Source organism: Carassius carassius, chromosome 23, assembly GCF_963082965.1.
Source record: "Carassius carassius chromosome 23, fCarCar2.1, whole genome shotgun sequence".
NCBI lineage: Eukaryota > Metazoa > Chordata > Actinopteri > Cypriniformes > Cyprinidae > Carassius > Carassius carassius.
Genome location: NC_081777.1, coordinates 21,747,950 through 21,764,902, shown reverse-complemented (window position 1 = coordinate 21,764,902; position 16,953 = coordinate 21,747,950). Strand labels below are relative to the sequence as shown.

At 36.9% G+C, this 16,953-nt stretch overlaps 4 protein-coding genes across 5 annotated transcripts; 2 read left to right on the top strand and 2 right to left on the bottom strand.

Annotated features, from left to right (window-relative positions):
• Nucleotides 1-1,022: 1,022 nt before the first annotated feature.
• Nucleotides 1,023-4,041, bottom strand: paqr5a (progestin and adipoQ receptor family member Va). Its single transcript, XM_059507155.1, is given in 9 exon segments — nucleotides 1,023-1,959; nucleotides 2,095-2,163; nucleotides 2,166-2,235; nucleotides 2,349-2,445; nucleotides 2,520-2,564; nucleotides 2,696-2,822; nucleotides 2,939-3,141; nucleotides 3,527-3,654; nucleotides 3,834-4,041. Coding segments are annotated over 9 exon segments (1,005 nt in total). The 5' UTR covers nucleotides 3,888-4,041; the 3' UTR covers nucleotides 1,023-1,747.
• Nucleotides 4,042-5,929: 1,888 nt separating this feature from the next.
• On the top strand, nucleotides 5,930-11,379 carry ddb2 (damage-specific DNA binding protein 2). 2 transcript variants are annotated; one of them, XM_059506526.1, is made up of 11 exons: nucleotides 5,930-6,074; nucleotides 6,174-6,337; nucleotides 6,490-6,611; nucleotides 7,415-7,606; nucleotides 9,274-9,440; nucleotides 9,751-9,850; nucleotides 9,936-10,113; nucleotides 10,213-10,358; nucleotides 10,508-10,663; nucleotides 10,831-10,876; nucleotides 10,965-11,379. In XM_059506526.1, the coding sequence occupies exons 2-11, from the start codon at nucleotides 6,190-6,192 to the stop codon at nucleotides 11,222-11,224; spliced, it is 1,515 nt and encodes a 504-aa protein (XP_059362509.1). In that variant the 5' UTR covers nucleotides 5,930-6,074; nucleotides 6,174-6,189; the 3' UTR covers nucleotides 11,225-11,379. The 2 variants fall into 2 exon arrangements, with proteins under 2 accessions (XP_059362509.1, XP_059362510.1); XM_059506527.1 differs by lacking the exon at nucleotides 9,274-9,440 and adding an exon at nucleotides 8,409-8,554.
• Nucleotides 11,380-11,702: 323 nt separating this feature from the next.
• LOC132101504 (protein FAM180A) lies at nucleotides 11,703-13,026 on the bottom strand. The gene is made up of 3 exons (XM_059506525.1): nucleotides 12,718-13,026; nucleotides 12,240-12,319; nucleotides 11,703-12,101 (listed from the first exon to the last, which is right to left on the bottom strand). Exons 1-3 carry the CDS (start codon nucleotides 12,791-12,793, stop codon nucleotides 11,769-11,771), a joined length of 489 nt encoding a protein of 162 aa, XP_059362508.1. The 5' UTR covers nucleotides 12,794-13,026; the 3' UTR covers nucleotides 11,703-11,768.
• Nucleotides 13,027-13,167: 141 nt separating this feature from the next.
• kbtbd4 (kelch repeat and BTB (POZ) domain containing 4) lies at nucleotides 13,168-16,579 on the top strand. Its single transcript, XM_059506524.1, has 4 exons — nucleotides 13,168-14,200; nucleotides 14,307-14,448; nucleotides 14,562-14,668; nucleotides 15,552-16,579. The coding sequence occupies exons 1-4, from the start codon at nucleotides 13,739-13,741 to the stop codon at nucleotides 16,410-16,412; spliced, it is 1,572 nt and encodes a 523-aa protein (XP_059362507.1). The 5' UTR covers nucleotides 13,168-13,738; the 3' UTR covers nucleotides 16,413-16,579.
• Nucleotides 16,580-16,953: the final 374 nt, after the last annotated feature.

The window sequence follows — 16,953 nt, the reverse complement described above, 5'->3', positions numbered from 1 at the left end:
CCTACTGTAGATAAACAGAACATCTCTGCTTATTAACTACCTAATCATGTGCCTAAAAGAAGCACAAATAAAGATATAGGTGCAAACAGAATACAGTGACATTAACCTTGGTTTTGATAAGCAGTTATTTTATGACCCAGAACGCGTTGGTGAAACTCATGCATCTAGCAAGAACTTAATACACAAAATAATCATATTGATTGAAGCAATTAACATTTATGAATTAATTAAATGTCAGTAATGGACAAGACTGCACAAATTAAAGTGATCACGAGGAAGGTCCGCGTACAGTAAAGTGAACAGTATTCAACACCCCATGTTATATTTAGGTCTATAGTGCCACCTGCTGGCGCAGTTTTGTAACTTATTAGAGAAAATTAAGTCGTTATAACGAGAAAACGACTTTCGTTATGTCGAGATAACGAGAAAATTAAGTCGTTATAACTAGAAAACGACTTTCGTCATGTCGAGGTAACGAGAAAATTAAGTCGTTATAACGAGAAAACAAAAAGGAAAAAAATTATAAAGCATGGCCGCTTAGAACTTCCGTTCAAAAACATAAATCAAACATAAAAAATAATCAAATTATACAGTGTTGTTCTCTTCCAGTTTACATAAAATTTTAATGAAACTGTTGCCACTGATCATATGGCTACAATATATACAATATACTCAGTTTTAAATGGGTCATATGATGTGGTTTAAATTTTTCCTTTCTCTTTGGAGTGTTACAAGCTCTTGGAGCATAAAGAAGATCTGTAAAGTTGCAAAGACTAAAGTCTCAAATCCAAAAAGATATTCTTTATAAAAGTTAAGACTTTGCCATGCCCCCCTAAAACGGCTCATTCTAACACGCCCCCACATGTCTATGTTACTATGTGTAAATATTTGCGTAATGTCGCCAAAATGTTCACGCAAAGAAAGCAAGCATGGTTTCAGTAACTGCAGTTAGTGTTAGAGCAGCCATGTTAGAGAGATGCTGTGTGTATCTAGGTGAAAGCAAAAGCTCATTTAGATGCATTTAGGAATCTTTAAGATTACTTACAACAGACCAGCAACGCTTTTTATGGACGACCGTTTCATGAACCTATGAGAGGAGGTCATTCTGACATTGCAATGACAATCTGGTTCTTCTGAATCAGCTACTGTAAGTATGTTTTGTTATTAGTTTAAGTATTTGCTATTGAATGTTCCAATGCAAAGTTTTGCGCATCGCGTGTGTGTGTGTGTGTGTGTGTGTGTGAGAGAGAGAGAGAGAGAGAAAGAGAAAGAGAGAGAGAGAGAGCTGTCTTAACCGTCTGTGGCTTGTGTACTGCAAACATACTAGCTTCATCATTGTGTCTGTCACGCGACTCTGTTCCCCTTTCAAGCTTGAACTGATTGTAAAACTATGGACATTATTAACTGTCATTACATTTATTTTGTAAGAACAAGCTCGCGATTATGGAAAGGAGCGTTACATTACTGACGTGTGCTTGCGGTGTTCAGCCAATCACAATGCACTGGGTCAGTTGGCCAATCAGAGCAGACTGCACTTGTCAGAAGGAGGGACTTTGTAGTAAACGCCTACTAAGCATTTGAGAGAGGTGGGGCATAGAGGACATTCAATAATGTAAAGTATTTGAAAAATAACGTTTTTTTTTTTTTTACCTTAAAGCATCATATGACCCCTTTAAGGGAAACTAACTTAGCTGCCCTGTGTAACCCAATCAAATGTCACAATTCAAATTAATTTGTCCTTTACACCTCAAGTGGAGAAAAGTGCCAGACTGAAGCCATATACTATACAAAGGCCGCAGACCACACTAAAGAATGCCGCTCCCACAGTGTCTGAAAGGGTGACTGGTGGAAAATGAGCATGAAGCCACTGCTTCCGTGCAGCCATGTCAAGTTCAATGGCGCTCATCTGGAAATATGTGCCAATAATAGCGAACACGTGAAAGAGCTGATGACTGTGACCTGTGAAGGATGCATAAATGAACCACAGTTTAGAATGAATAGATTTTACTGAGCTTCAAAAGCATCCCACTAGCACCATATGTTCTGAATTCATGATTCTTAGTTTAAAGAGAATGCAGGGATCTGTAGATGTACCTATGTAGTCAAAACTGCCAGGAGCCAAGCGTTCAGGCAGGTGTGTGGCAAAAAGAAAGCCAGTGAGGACAATGACGTATGCTGATAGTGAACAGTATTGGCTTCATTAACAGTGCAACCCTCACCAACGCACACAAAGATCTATAAATGAAGGCAGAAAGTGCATTAAATGAATGAACTTTGCTCAGTTTTACATGCAATACAAGCACAGCCAAAACAATAAGTTAAATTTAACATTTAAAATAAACACTCACTCTATAAAAGAGAGGGATGTTGTCAAAGAGATATGGATAGACAAAGGCGATTATCCGTAGACATTTACTGAGTTTCTGATCTAATTTTCCAGAACAACTAAAAGAGAATACAGTTAATTTACTGAAAATAAATTTTTTTATGTTAAGATTAAAAACCAAAAGAGACATTACCTTTTAATGCTGTGATAATTATACTGAAAAAATGGTAAACCCAGTCTAACAAAAAAACAAGAAATACAAGTGTTTAGTCTTTTCATTGTTTTTCTATTTTAATACCACTCAGGTCAAAATCCACAAAGCAGGTTAGAAATATTACCATCTTTTGATTTATTGATTACTTATCCTACCTTGAGTAGCAGGCCAGTGCAGTGGAAAAAACAGAATTGACAACAGCTATAGGAACATAGTATTTGTGAAATGTGCTATTGACCCATTTATCTGGAAATGAGTAAGAAGAGTAAGTGATGGCAGAACCTGTGGTCGATCAAATACACAAATAAACAAAGAGTTAGGATAATTCAGTGACAAAAACATGACATCAGTATATAAATATATTTTACTCATTGGTTGAGTTATTTTTTTCTACATACCAAGGCTATAGAAGCTGAGTGCTCCATAATCAAAGAAAAAGCAGATGTGCCTGGCCCTCTCTGACATGGTACTGAAAGTATGAGCACAGCTGGAAGCGAGTGGGTACATGCAGCATGACAAAAGGAACACCAGCAAGGGCCAGGTGAAATGATCCTGCAAGTCATCCTGCACTAGTACTACTGTCAGTTTCCATAAGAAAAACCTTACAAAAAAAACAAAACAACATTACTTAACATTGTAAAAATGCAAGCATGCTTCAAAAGCTGCAGTGTAACAGATCTAGAAATAAAAAGTATGGTATGTTTTATATTTGTAAATATAAGAGTTTGGCACCTTATAAATAGTATAAATAATGTGGCAACAATTAAGTTGACCTGGCAAAAGGCTCAAGTATATATTGACATTTTCAGCAATGTCTAATGTTTTACTGTACATGACTAACCTGGAGCTCAGTCTTCAATGCAAGGAGTTTCAAAATAATTTAAACATTATATTAATTAAGTGAATCTTGTAGGAAGCTTAAATGAAATTCTACATTATTTCTTAATTTTAACATTAGCTTATGTAACTGTATCAAAATAATTTACCATGTAGGCAGAAAATGAGTCCAAATATTGAGGGTTTCATTCGTTAACTGGAAAAGACTAAGCACACAGTCTTTGGCAGAGCTGCATGGGTGGCGATACCCAGAAATGATGCCATCCTCGTGGAAGACCTACAATGAAACAAATATTAATTTGAAAATCATATTTATTTATCAATTATGTATCTAATGTATCTGCTTTAAAAGTTCATTACTGGCATGATAAGTATAAAACACATTCAACAGTGCAAAACAACAAAATTTCTTGCAAATTAACATCAGCATTAAAAAACACACATAAAAAAACATACTTTTGGAACTTGGTTGATAGTGAACACTTGAGGTAGCTTGATGAGATTGAGCATAGTAGAGGAGGGTCCAGCAATCACAAGGTGGAGAGACCATCAGTCATCTACAGTTTCTTGATTCCTTTTTTCTCTTTAGTGTTCTTCTTTATTATAATATCTCACAGTCCAGTCACCAATTCAGGAGCTTTCTATAAAAACCCTCTCTCTAAGTGTGCCTATGGGAGTTAACAAATTATGTATTCAATTATTTAATTTACAATATGATGTTTTAAATCAGTGAATCTTAAATATAAAGCTGTTCACGTGGGGAAAAAAACATGAAAACTAATTAAAATGTAAGAATGTGTTGCTGTTTAACAAAACACTGGAGATCACAAAGCTGTTATGAGCAGCAGTGCAATAGACAGGATTATCTAACCCTATAAACCATGTGGTCGCAATTTTACCTGCCTGAACAAACATTCATTTAATCATTAAACCCTATTATTCTCATATTTATTCTGACTAAAGAACAGCTACCTGAAAATCACCATCTCTACCTCAAGTCACAAGTGTTAGTAGAACATTAACTTAGACTAAGAAGGGGGGGGGAAATCACATATATCTTTACCAGTTTGATATACAGTAACTTGACACTTTTTGTTGTTAGGTAGTAAAACCTTCAATAGATTAATCATTGTCCAATAGACAATAGAGGGGTGTGATAAATACTAAAGATAACATGACTGGTTTATCAGAGCTCATATTGTGGGAAAAAAAGAATACCAGAATATAAATACACCTCATATTGGGTTCTAATTGTTGATATGTGCAAAAAGCACAAAAATTATTAAATTGAGAAGATAAAAAGTACATTTACTTATAACCTGCACTCGGCAATATCATTAAATAGTAACATTAACAATAAGGTACATTTTGTTGCCTTTGGCGACTACAGTGAACTAGAACAGACTGAACTTGATACAAAAAGTTAAAGCATACAGGTTTATGTGTGGAAGAAAATTAACTAGTGAATCCAACCAATACTTCAGTACATTTACTCAAAGCAGTGATTGTTTTCAGCATACGCATTTCAAATACTTATTGTGATTATCGTTTCAGTGTACAGCAAAAATATGGGAACGCTTTTAGACCATCACACACCAAAACAGTTTCAAGTGAAGCTCATAACTCATCATGAACACGTGGATCAAGCTCGCACTGAAAATGCCAGGCAAAATTCTTGAATTAATTATTTGTCCTACACAACGGTTGTAAAAATTGACTGCAAATCAATGATATACCTCATAAAATGCCTAAATACCTTCTATTTATTAAAACCTCATATTTTATTTCTCAAAAGAAATCCGCTTTTATTCATTTAGCTATGCATCTCAAGTCATGTTCGCTGGCACACTTACCTTAAGATGTATATGTGCCTTCGAAGTTTAGTGTGTGAACTGAATAAACAACATACAGTGAATGTTTGATTTTTCTCTAAATAGAAAGTGGGAGGAAAGCCATGCCTTTCTTTGTTTTCGTTGTCAGCTGTAGGTCCCTGGGCTTCTGTGATTGGCCAGCATATTCTCATGAACGCGCCGTGTCCACGAGGCTGAATTCTCCCACTACAAGCACAAGGCGACGCCCATCAAAGAAACGGTAGAGTTTTACAGATGTTGGTAGTAGTTTTGTTATTGTTGTTTAAAAATATATTTTTATTGTTAACTATTTTATCTAAAGATTTTTTTTTTTCATGACCCAAAACTCGTCTAAAAATGTATGCAATATATTGTATTAAATTCTAAATATTATATCTCAATTATAATTATATATTAATATATTATGCTCATATTATTAGTTTGAACTGAGGCTGTAAGTAACATTTATGAAAGTAAGCAATGCATTTGAGTTTTCAGGCAATATTTTTGTACACTAAACTGCGAAGGTGCCAGGAATTTATTCATATTTCGAGTGCAGTATATTTTCACATCTTTAAAAATGAAAATATTTAAATCAGAAATGATATCATAGTCATAATTTATTTCAAATAAAAAGCATGCACACGATTTTCTCAAAGTATGTGGATACTTGCCAGCATTTAGGGGCATCTAGTGGATACATTGTGTATTGCGCGGAACGTTACAAAACATTCGGTTTCTTACGTCACTGAATGTCGTCGAAATGCGTGTCTGTGTAGCAGTGTTGATCTGTGACTGATTTCCCGATCTGAAGGTGAATGTAATGTAGATTGTATTACATCTGCAGGTAAGAAAGTAAATGCATGATTCTAGTCGATCTGATTGTATCTACAATTTGAACAGTGATATATTTGACATGCAATGTGTTTGTCGACCTCTTTCAAAGAGAAAGTAGACTTTTAATGGCGCGAGGAAGGGCTCAGACAGATTCCTCTGCGTCGAAGCAGACGAAGAAAGTCAATTCAAAGAAAAGACCTAATGAAGAACAAACTCAAACACTCTCCAAGAAGCTGAAAGGCAAAAGTGAAGTCAAGACAACGCAAAAAAATGGTAAGCAAAGCTGCGAATTATGATTAATTGCACAATTTTATTAAATATGCAGGAGTTTAATTTATGAATAAAAAAACAACTTGTTTACAATACTAACTATACATTAATTTAAATTATCTAATGAGCTAAACTGTATTTTTGTAATGTAACAGAAACCTACATACAAGCAAGTGTCAAATGGATTGGAGCTCAGAAAAAAGTTGGACAAACAAGTATCCTTCACTACATTTACAAAAGCTCCTTGGGACAGAGCATCCATGCTCAACTGCGCCAGGTGATGACAAGCACACACACACACACACACACACTTAATTGTAATATTCCAGTTAGAATTTTGTTTGCACAAGGAGTCTTGACAACAGCCAGTGCTTTACACAGAGATCTGATCTGATCATCATCCAGTCTGTCTGCAATGATATGAAGAAAAAGAGCAAACTGAGACAGAATCAATCCAGAAGAACTGTGTCAACGTCACCAAGACGCTTCCTACCTGCAAAGCTACCTGAAATACAATGCGCAAGTGGACCTAGGACAAAAGATGCTTTGAATGCAAAAATGTTGATTTAATTTAGTTAATTGATAAAGAACATTTATTTATGACATTACTATTATTGACAATGTCCTCATTTTACAGCATTTTTTCACAATTGCCTTAAACATTTAACAGTACTGTAGCTTTGGTAGGTTTCTTGAAGCATCTTGGATATGTTGCCACAGTTCTTCTGGATTGATTCTGTCTCAGTTTGTTCTGTTTCTTCATGTTTTTCCAGACAGACTGGGTGATAATCAGATCAGATCTCCGTGTGGAGCACTGGCTGTTCTCAAACTCCTTTTGCAAACAAAAATCTAACTGGATTATTACAATTAATGGCAAAGTTAATGTTTGGAAATGTAAACTTATATTTAGTACTCACACACTACAGAAAATTATAGAAATAATTCACGTAAAACCATTTTTAGCTGGTGAAAATATTAGTGTTCTAATAATTTTGGCATCCACTGTATATAATGCACTTTATAGAAAAAATGTGTAAGTTTTCTAAAAATATCAAAGTAACACTCCCCATTGCTTTGTAGTGTCTGCAAGAGCCTTTTATACGCTCACTCAGAGCCTACAAACTTCACCGCACAGCCAGCCCCTTCGATCGGAGGGTCACTTGTCTGGAATGGCATCCCACCCATCCCACCACTGTTGCAGTGGGCTCCAAGGGTGGAGACATCATCCTGTGGGATTATAATATGCTGAATAAGAGAACCTTCATACAGGGGGTGAGATAAAGCCCGACTGAAGTGAAGAATATAATGTTCAGAATAATGATAAAAAATATTTGGACACTATGTAGTTTCTAGACATTTGGACCCTTTCACTTTCTAGAAATTGTAAACATGACTCAGGACAGTGAAGTTACTTCTGAGAAAATGTTTAGAATCATTTGTTCGCAGATGCATCTTGGTTTGAAAAGTATCTAATTATGCAATGACACATTTTAAGTGTCCAAATACTTTTGGGGTTTCTGTAAAATCAAATTATTGTGAAATGTATACTGTGTTCCTCTGCAGGGTAGTTTACTGATATAAATGGTTAACTCACATGAAATAAAAAAAATTATATTAATGCATAAATAGTCTATTATATACCATTAAATGTAGTACTGTACACTCTCAGAAAAAAGTACAAAACTTTTTAAAGTTACTGGGGATCTTTCAAAGGGTACAAATATATACACTTTGGGTACTAATAAGTACTATTTAGTGTTCCTGTAGCTCAATTGGTAGAGCACTGCGCTATAAAGCGCAATGTTGGGGGTTCGATTCGACATGATAGGTAAAAATTGATAGCCTTGAATGCACTGTAAGTCGCTTTGGATAAAAGCGTCTGCTAAATGCATAAATTTAATTTAATTTTTAATTTAATTTAGGGGTAAGTAAGGTACAAAGAAATACTGTCACTGTGACATCTTTGTACCTTTTTTCTGAGAGTGTAAAAGTACATTTTAGCATTTGCTCAGATTACATTAGATCCGACATGCAATTTTAGCAACTGCTGAGATTTTCTCCTCTGTTCTTCCAGATGGGTCCTGGAGATGCAATAACAGGCATGAAGTTTAACCAATTCAATACCAATCAGCTGTTCATCTCATCTATTTGGGGTGCTACCACCCTTCGGGATTTCAGTGGATCGGTCGTACAAGTCTTTGCCAAAACAGATTCATGGGAGTAAGCGAGTTCCTTTATTAGTAGTTATGGTAGTACTCCCATTTGCTTTCAAAGAAACAGACCACACTGAGATTTAATCTTTTTTTCTGATACTTCTGTCCTGTTGTTGGGCATTTCTGTTCATTCAGTTGAATTATAGTATAATAAGTGTGCGAGTTCAACATCACTTATCAGTGTTTGATTCCGTTGGCTCTTAAATATGGAAGAACTTGCCTGTGTTTGAAGTTTAACATAATTTAACAGAGGTACAAAATTCAGTTCCATGTCGATAAAGTGGGCATTGAATGTATTTGCGTATATGTTGGTCTCCTGATTGGTATGAAGTTGGATAAACCCTGTGATAGATCAGAGGATGAAATCATTTGGTTGTTTTTTGCAGTTAGTTATGCTATGTGTGACAGTATGCTTAAGTCATTGATTATGTTGCTAAGCTATTAAATTTGAGGTTATCTGAGATAAATCCATTTTGTCAGTAATGTAGTCCTTCACTATTTGTGGTATGTAATTGTGAATGCTTGTGTTTATGGCTGTTCTGAAGAACATTGTTTGTCTTCATCTCCTTCATGTTGTTGGGTCGGTTTAGTTGATGTATTCATTTGTAATCATGTTGTAATCATAGTCCTCCCTGACCACTGAGTCCTCATTTCTCGTGACAGTACTTGGTATGACAGCTATATGTAGATCTAACAAGCTTGTGTTTGTCTGTTGTGCCCACGCAGAAGGGAGCTGGTGATTTTATAGGGGGGATGAAGTTCTGCCCCACAGATGTGTCCAAAATCTTTGTTGCTTCTGGTGATGGCACAGTCAGCGTGCAGAGTTTTGAAGGTGTCCAAAGTCAGATATTGTCTCGAACCCCAGATTGTGGCCATGACCACCATGATCTTTGGTGAGGACGATGCTTGTTTTGTGAATTGTTTTCCAGTGTTGGGAAGTTGAATATACTTTTTTTGGTGGTGTTTATATATTTGATGTTCTTGTTTAGTACAAGAACAATCACCTTTCAGCATGTAGTATATATTGATATATATTGTTGTTTTGTCTTTCAGTAAGTTTCTGCTTCTTTGAAAAGATGTGATCACGGTCTTTTACTTTTTAAAGCCCATTCCTTTTCACTGCCATTATTAGGTATAAATTGGATATTATGCTAATATATTTTTTTATATATACTTTTAATACCACAAATGTCACTCTCCCAGTTACTGGTACTGCTGTGTGGACGTGTCTGTTAGTCGTAAGATGCTTGTCACTGGAGACAATACTGGACGACTCCATCTGCTTGGCCTTGATGGACATGAGGTAAGTGAGAGAATATCTAAATCAATTCTCATTGCCAAAATCAAGAATAAAGCTAACTGATATTCGTATTTTCAAAAACATTTAGATTTTCAAAGAGAAGCTGCACAAAGCCAAAGTGACCCATGCAGAATTCAACCCTCGTTGTGATTGGCTGATGGCTACATCCTCTGTTGATGCTACAGTCAAGCTGTGGGACCTCAGAAATATTAAAGACAAAAGCAGTTATATCTCTGAATTGCTTCATGAAAAACCAGTCAACTCTGGTAAGAGACTGATTAATAAAGTGAGGAGAGGAAGCAGTAATAAAAGTCTCTCAACTGTACAGTCCAAATTAATTCAAATGAATGTTCTTTTTCTTTCAGTGTACTTTAATCCAACAGACAGCACCAAGCTCCTGACTACAGACCAGAGGAACCAGATCAGGGTGTATTGTTCATATGACTGGTCTAAACCTGATCAAATAATTGTTCATCCTCATCGACAGTTCCAGCACTTAACACCCATCAAGGTAAGAGTTCCTTTAGCCTAAACTGCAAGTTTCATTAGCTTGGCCTTTTCCCCCCATGTTGTTTATTTTGTAATCAAGTTTACGGGAATCTCAGAGATCCAGGACTATTGATGTTCTAGAGTTTAGTTTTGCTAATTTTTTTCCATCAGGCAACCTGGCATCCCATGTATGACCTCATCGTGGCTGGCCGTTACCCAGATGATCAAGTATTAGTCAATGACAAGAGAACTATTGATATTTATGATGCCAACAGTGGTGGGCTTGTGCATCAGCTGAGAGACTCTAATGCTGCTGGTATCATATCTGTAAGAATCTTTTTTTTCTTTTAAATTATTAGATTAATGATTAGAATTCCTAAAATTGCATACACTATCACTCAAAAGTTTGAGTCAGTATGATTTTGACCAAGTCGACCAAAGACTTGATATCTGATTGTAGGCACCACGATAATATTATGTTTGTTTTATTTCAGCTCAACAAGTTTAGTCCAGCTGGAGATGTGCTGGCTTCTGGAATGGGTAAAATATAATTAACTGATTATAATCAAAGTAGTCATGAGCGATAGAAGATATAATTAATTTGAAAAGTTGTACACTTTAATTACAGGCTATAACATTTTGATCTGGAATCGAGAGGACACGCTGAACAGTGTTAATGGGAAACAAACAATGGAGACAGTGGAGGACGGTGGAGGAAGACCTGGAAGCTCCAGAACCCAGCGTAGCACTCAGCAGCGCAGAAACAGAGACAGAAGAGCGGCTGCTGATGATGCCAAGCTCAAGAAAAAGCTGTCTTCGTCAACAGAGACCAAGTCCAAGACCAAGAGCAAGACAGAATGCAAGACATCAAAAGCAAAGAAAAAGTGAGAGAGAATACACTGAACCTTAAAACTAGATACTCAGGCTCATGTCAATATATAAATCCTGGAACAACCGAAAATAAAATAGACTTAACTTGTTTTGTTACCTTTTATCGGGCCTAAAATATGTATATTCTGTTCAAAATAAACTTTTGTACTTTTTTTACATTAAAAACTTAATGTCATGTGTCTTTATTAGTGTAATAATATTCTTTGAGTCATATAAACCATGTCCAAATAATCAGGATGTTACTTTAAATGATGTTTATTTAACAAAGTTTGGGAGAAACATGTTATCTACTTAATCAGTACTAGAGGAGTCCCGTATATATACATAGCCGACTCACCCCTGTCCCTCAACAGTTTCCTGCATCCCTTCACCACCCCAACTTCTCACTCTCAACTTTTCCTATCTCAGTGTAGGATATGGGTGAGTACTCTGGGATCAGGCCAAATTCCGAACTCCGAAATATATGCACAATATTCACACCCTTTATCTGATTTTCTGTATGTGTGAATTACTGGTATGTGTATTGTTAGTTAAAACTTGACTAGTTAAAACTTGTTAGTAGCTGAACGAAAGTAACATTTGCAAAACGACCAAGAATATCCATCCAGGCCTGCTGCTCTGAGTCTAGCTTCTGGTTTCGTGCCTGGTATGCTGAATAGATAGTCCCAAGGAGGAGGGTCTCAAAACGGGCCTGAGTGAAAGAGTTGTCTTGCTCTTCCAGCATAGCCAGTAACTTCTCCATTGCAGAGAACGTTTTTGGGATACTGTCATTTATAAGAGATAGGAAAGCTCGCCCTTGTCTCATCGATGCAATTTCTTGATCCCGCATGACAACATTATTGTCAGCATCAATCTCCAGTCCTCTCCATAAGAGCTAGGATTTAAAAAATTATAAAAATTGTGAGTTCTGCTCTGTATTGTATGGAGCCCATTAGGGTCCAGGGTCACATATGGTAAAATGAACTGTGGCTTGTAATGCTTTGTGGAATGTATTACAGCTATAGCTTCTTACCTCAAACATCAGGTTAGCATCATTTACAGATCTGATAAAACCTTGATGTGCCAGTCCTCCGTGCAGAACCGCTGTAACATCTGCATGACGGCACAGATTCATGAGTTACATGAAAAGTATTAAACTTGAGTTGTAAGAAAAGTCTGAGCTATTCAAAGCTATGTGCGCAATGCCCTAATAAAATTGAATATGAGTAATACAATATCAAAGTTTTAAGCATCAAATAGTGCTTGCAGAAAACAAAGAGGGAAAATAAGCGACTCTGCGTCATTGTTGGCAGAAATCATGTTCTAACATGCCACAAAACCCAGTGGCACAGTCCAACAGCACTGGATTTGCTAATTAAATCAATTACTACTATTATGATCACAAGGAAAACAAGCATGCACATATGATTAATCTACATAAAAGTGTATAACAACAAAGATTTATACAGAAGAACTGCACATGTCGTCTCTTAAAGTTGAAAAGTCTTTACCTGAGGTATTCCAGGGCTCCCTGAAGCCAATGAGGCACAGGACAAAACACACCACTTTGATCCGAGTCAACAACATTGCCTCAAGAAAAAAACTGCACTTGATTCACGCAACTTTCAGTCGTCATCCGTTTTAGTCCCACAAAAATGGGATTCCCGAGTTAGACAGTCTTTAGTGCGTTGCATTTTTTCACCTGTGGAAAAAAACTATTTGAGCCAAACTGGGAGAGAAAAAATGCGACTACTAGAGATGGTGACTTATATATTTTTTTTTTTTATTGTAAATAATTGTACGACGGTATTGTGTAATAGAGATTAATAAAATCGAAGTTACTTGAAAATACATTTAAAAATATTAATATTTTTTCGATACGCAATGCAATGACAGGCCTCCTACACACGGGCGCAGCAGAGAGCCACGTAACCACGTGGTGACGTCAATACGAAGAATGTGCTGTTTTACTTCCTGAAGCTCCCTTCTATACACGTTGTTATGGCATAGATCTAACCTATGGTAACATTTATAAATGATAACGCGCGTGTGCTGCCTACAGTTTTACATCTGACACACTGTTTTCTCGATTGTGGACTCATTAGGATGGTGAAACTGTGAAACAGACCTTAATCTAAATGGCTTAAGTTAGCATTAGCTACATAGCTGGCCGGTTTACCATAGATGGACACAATTTGACTGAGCGAAGTGCGCTGATTTGAATAACGTTACCAAGTCGAGCAGGTCTGATGGAACCGTATAAATGCAATACCATCTATACATATCGTATAAAACTGTCTGGAATACTTTTCGTGTAGATAGCAATCAGCAATTTTTTTAATTCATAAAGATTTCTACATATGACTTTAAATCAGTCTGAAAGCAATTTTAGAGCCTACTGCGTGTTATATCCCAATTCAAATCCCAGCCTGCCAGTCAACAATTAAAACTACATGAATCCATTTGAGGGGCAGCTGATCCAGTAAGTCATTCATCTATTCAGGTGAAGCTGCTTTAGATTTTATAGGGGTCATGGAGTCCAGTGAAGACGGAGGTTACAGTGTTGGAGGTCCATCAGGGGATGAAAACTACTTCCAGGGCTACACCTTCGCAGATCGCTCCCATTCCAGCCGTGTTGTGAAGAGCATCATGGACTTGTGTTTAGAGGATGGTTTGTTTGCAGATGTCACCATCACTGTGGACAGCAAAGAGTTCCAGCTTCACCGCCTGGTGCTCTCTGCACAAAGCTGCTTCTTCAGGTCCATGTTCACATCTAACCTTAGAGAAGCTTACGATCGTAATATTGAGCTGAAGGATGTCAGTGCACCAGTCTTCCAGTCGCTAGTGGACTACATCTACCATGGGACGATCAAACTAAGGGTTGAAGATCTGCAGGACACTTATGAGATGGCTGATATGTATCAGCTCACTGCCCTGTTTGAAGAATGCTCTCGCTTCCTGTCACGAACTGTTGATGTCAAGAACTGCCTCCAGGTGAAAGCTTCGGTTTTATTAACTACTATTTGTAATACACGCACAAAAAAGTTTTGATAAAGGTCAGCTGAATCAGTAGAAAGCTGTTGTTCACTTTTTATTTCAGGTGATGTGGTTGGCAGATAGACACAGTGACCAGCTGTTGTATACGGCTGCCAAGCACTGTGCGAAGATTCACCTGGTTCAGCTGCACCAGACAGAGGAGTTCCTGAACTTGCCATTGTGCCTTCTCGTGGATATCATTAAAGGTGAATAAATGGTGTTAACAGCAAATTGGTTTCACTTCAGATGAGAGATTTTAATCAGAAAGAGTCAGACGTCGTGTTAACCATATGTTTGTAATTTGCATTTGCTTTTTCAGATGGTGTGCCAAGCTCACAAAATCCAACTGCAGCTATTAAATCTTGGATAAATCACAACAAAGTCGAACGAGAGGAGTATTCTGATATGCTTCTAGACAGCCTAAAGGTAAGTGATGGATTAAATGGATATTAAACTGTATTTTAAGCAAAAATTTAAGTAGTTTTAGTTTTATTTATTTTCCCACTGGCCCAGTCAGGCCTGCAATTCAAGGAGTCGTCACCCAAAAATGAAAATTCTGTCATTAGTTACTCACCCTTATGTCATTACAAACCCATAAGACCTTCAGAACACACATTAACATGTGTTTGATCAAATCTGAAAGCTTTCTGACCCTCCATAGACTGTAATGCAACTACCATGTTCAAAGCCTAGAGAGGTAGTAAAGACAACGTTAAAATAGTCCATGTTGACATCTTTTGGGTGAACTATCCCTTCAAAATTTCTACTCACCTGCCCAAAATTTTCACTAGTCCTAACATAAAAAAATTGAATTAAATTTGAAATTAATTATTTTATATTTACATGTAATTATAAATATATAATATTTACATTTTTTATAAATATTTAATTTAAAATAATGTATAATATTTTTATTTCTATCATTTTTTAATTAATTTAATAATTTTCCTTTGCAGAGACAATTCGCAATTATAGCTGCAAATTATGGAATTTATGGGGTTTCTTGTATAATTATAATAACTATATATACACAAACATTAATAATTGTACATTGCCATAACTATATAATTATATAGTTATTATAATTATACAAGAAACCCCATAAATTGCTAAAGATTTTGCGTGAAGATGTTTTCCTACTTTACGGTACTATAAGAAATCATTCTTGAAACTTCCAGAATATCTCATCTATGTTAACCAGCTAGATCGTTTTTCGTAGCTGATCACTTTAAAAAATTGACAAGCAGAAGGCACAATCTTTGTTTATTGCTATTATATTGTTCACATTGTTGACTTTGTTGTGTTTTAGGAGATTGGTGAAAAAGTGCACATATACTTAATTGGGAAGGAAGACACACGCACACACTCACTGGCTGTGTCTCTTCATTGTGATGAGGACGACGCCATCAGTGTAAGCGGCCAGAACAGCTTGTGTCACCAGATCACAGCTGCCTGCAAGCATGGGGCTGATCTGTATGTTGTAGGGGGCTCCATACCACGACGCATGTGGAAATGCAACATGCACACTATGGACTGGGAGCGCTGTGCCCCTCTTCCCCGGGACCGTCTGCACCACACGTTAGTGTCTGTGTCCACAGATGATGCCATATATTCACTGGGAGGCAAGACCCTCCAGGACACTCTCTCCAATGCTGTCATTTACTACACAGTACAGGACAATATATGGAAAGAGACCACTCAACTAGACACAGCCGTGTCGGGTGCAGCTGGAGTCAATTTGGGAGGCACTATTTACCTATTGGGAGGGGAGGAAAATGACATGGACTTCTTTACCAAACCATCTCGCCTTATCCAGTGCTTTGACACGGCCACACAGAGGTGTCATACCAAACCCTACATGCTGCCTTTTGCCGGATGCATGCATGCCACCGCCCATAAGGACCTCATCTTTGTGGTGGCAGAGGGCGACTCTCTGGTGTGTTATAACCCACTGCTGGACAGCTTCACTCGGCTGCGCTTCCCTGAAGTATGGAGCTGCGTGCCATCTCTATGGAAAGTGGCCAGTTGCAACGGATGCATCTACGTTTTTAGGGACAAATGCAAAAAAGGTGATGCAAACACTTTGAAATTGAATCCTGCCACGTCGGTTGTCTCTGTAATCAAGGGAATCAAAATTCTCCTCACAAACTGGCAGTTTGTTTTGGCCTGAGATCTTCAAGTAATCCATGGAACCATGATAAATGTACTGTGGTGATATCAGTTATGGTCTGTGATATTGGTTCAATAGACAGCAGTCATGTAAAAGTTGTTACTGTGATACAGTGGTACAAGTTTTATAATGTAATGTGAAGTGTTACACAGTAGGACACCATAAAGTGTTAATGAAGGCCAAATATAATGTGTGATGTTTGCCATTTGCAGTTTACTTGACCATCGAAGTTTTGGTGAAACCTTCCAACATGTTGTTCATTTGGATTTCAAAAGGGATTTATATTCTACATTTTTTTTAACTGTTAACATTCCGCAACATGCATCTTTAATCTACATTCAAAAGGAATAATCTGTACACAACACTTGCTGAATTAGCTGAATACATATGCAATGTATACAGCTGTGAACTGGATATAGTAACTGCCCTCTAATGAGTGATAATGTGCAATATATGGTGTCTTTCATATGACTGGCAACCTACTGTGAACATAAGGAAATAATAATCAGTGCAAAATATCCTCAAGACAGCTTACAAAAAT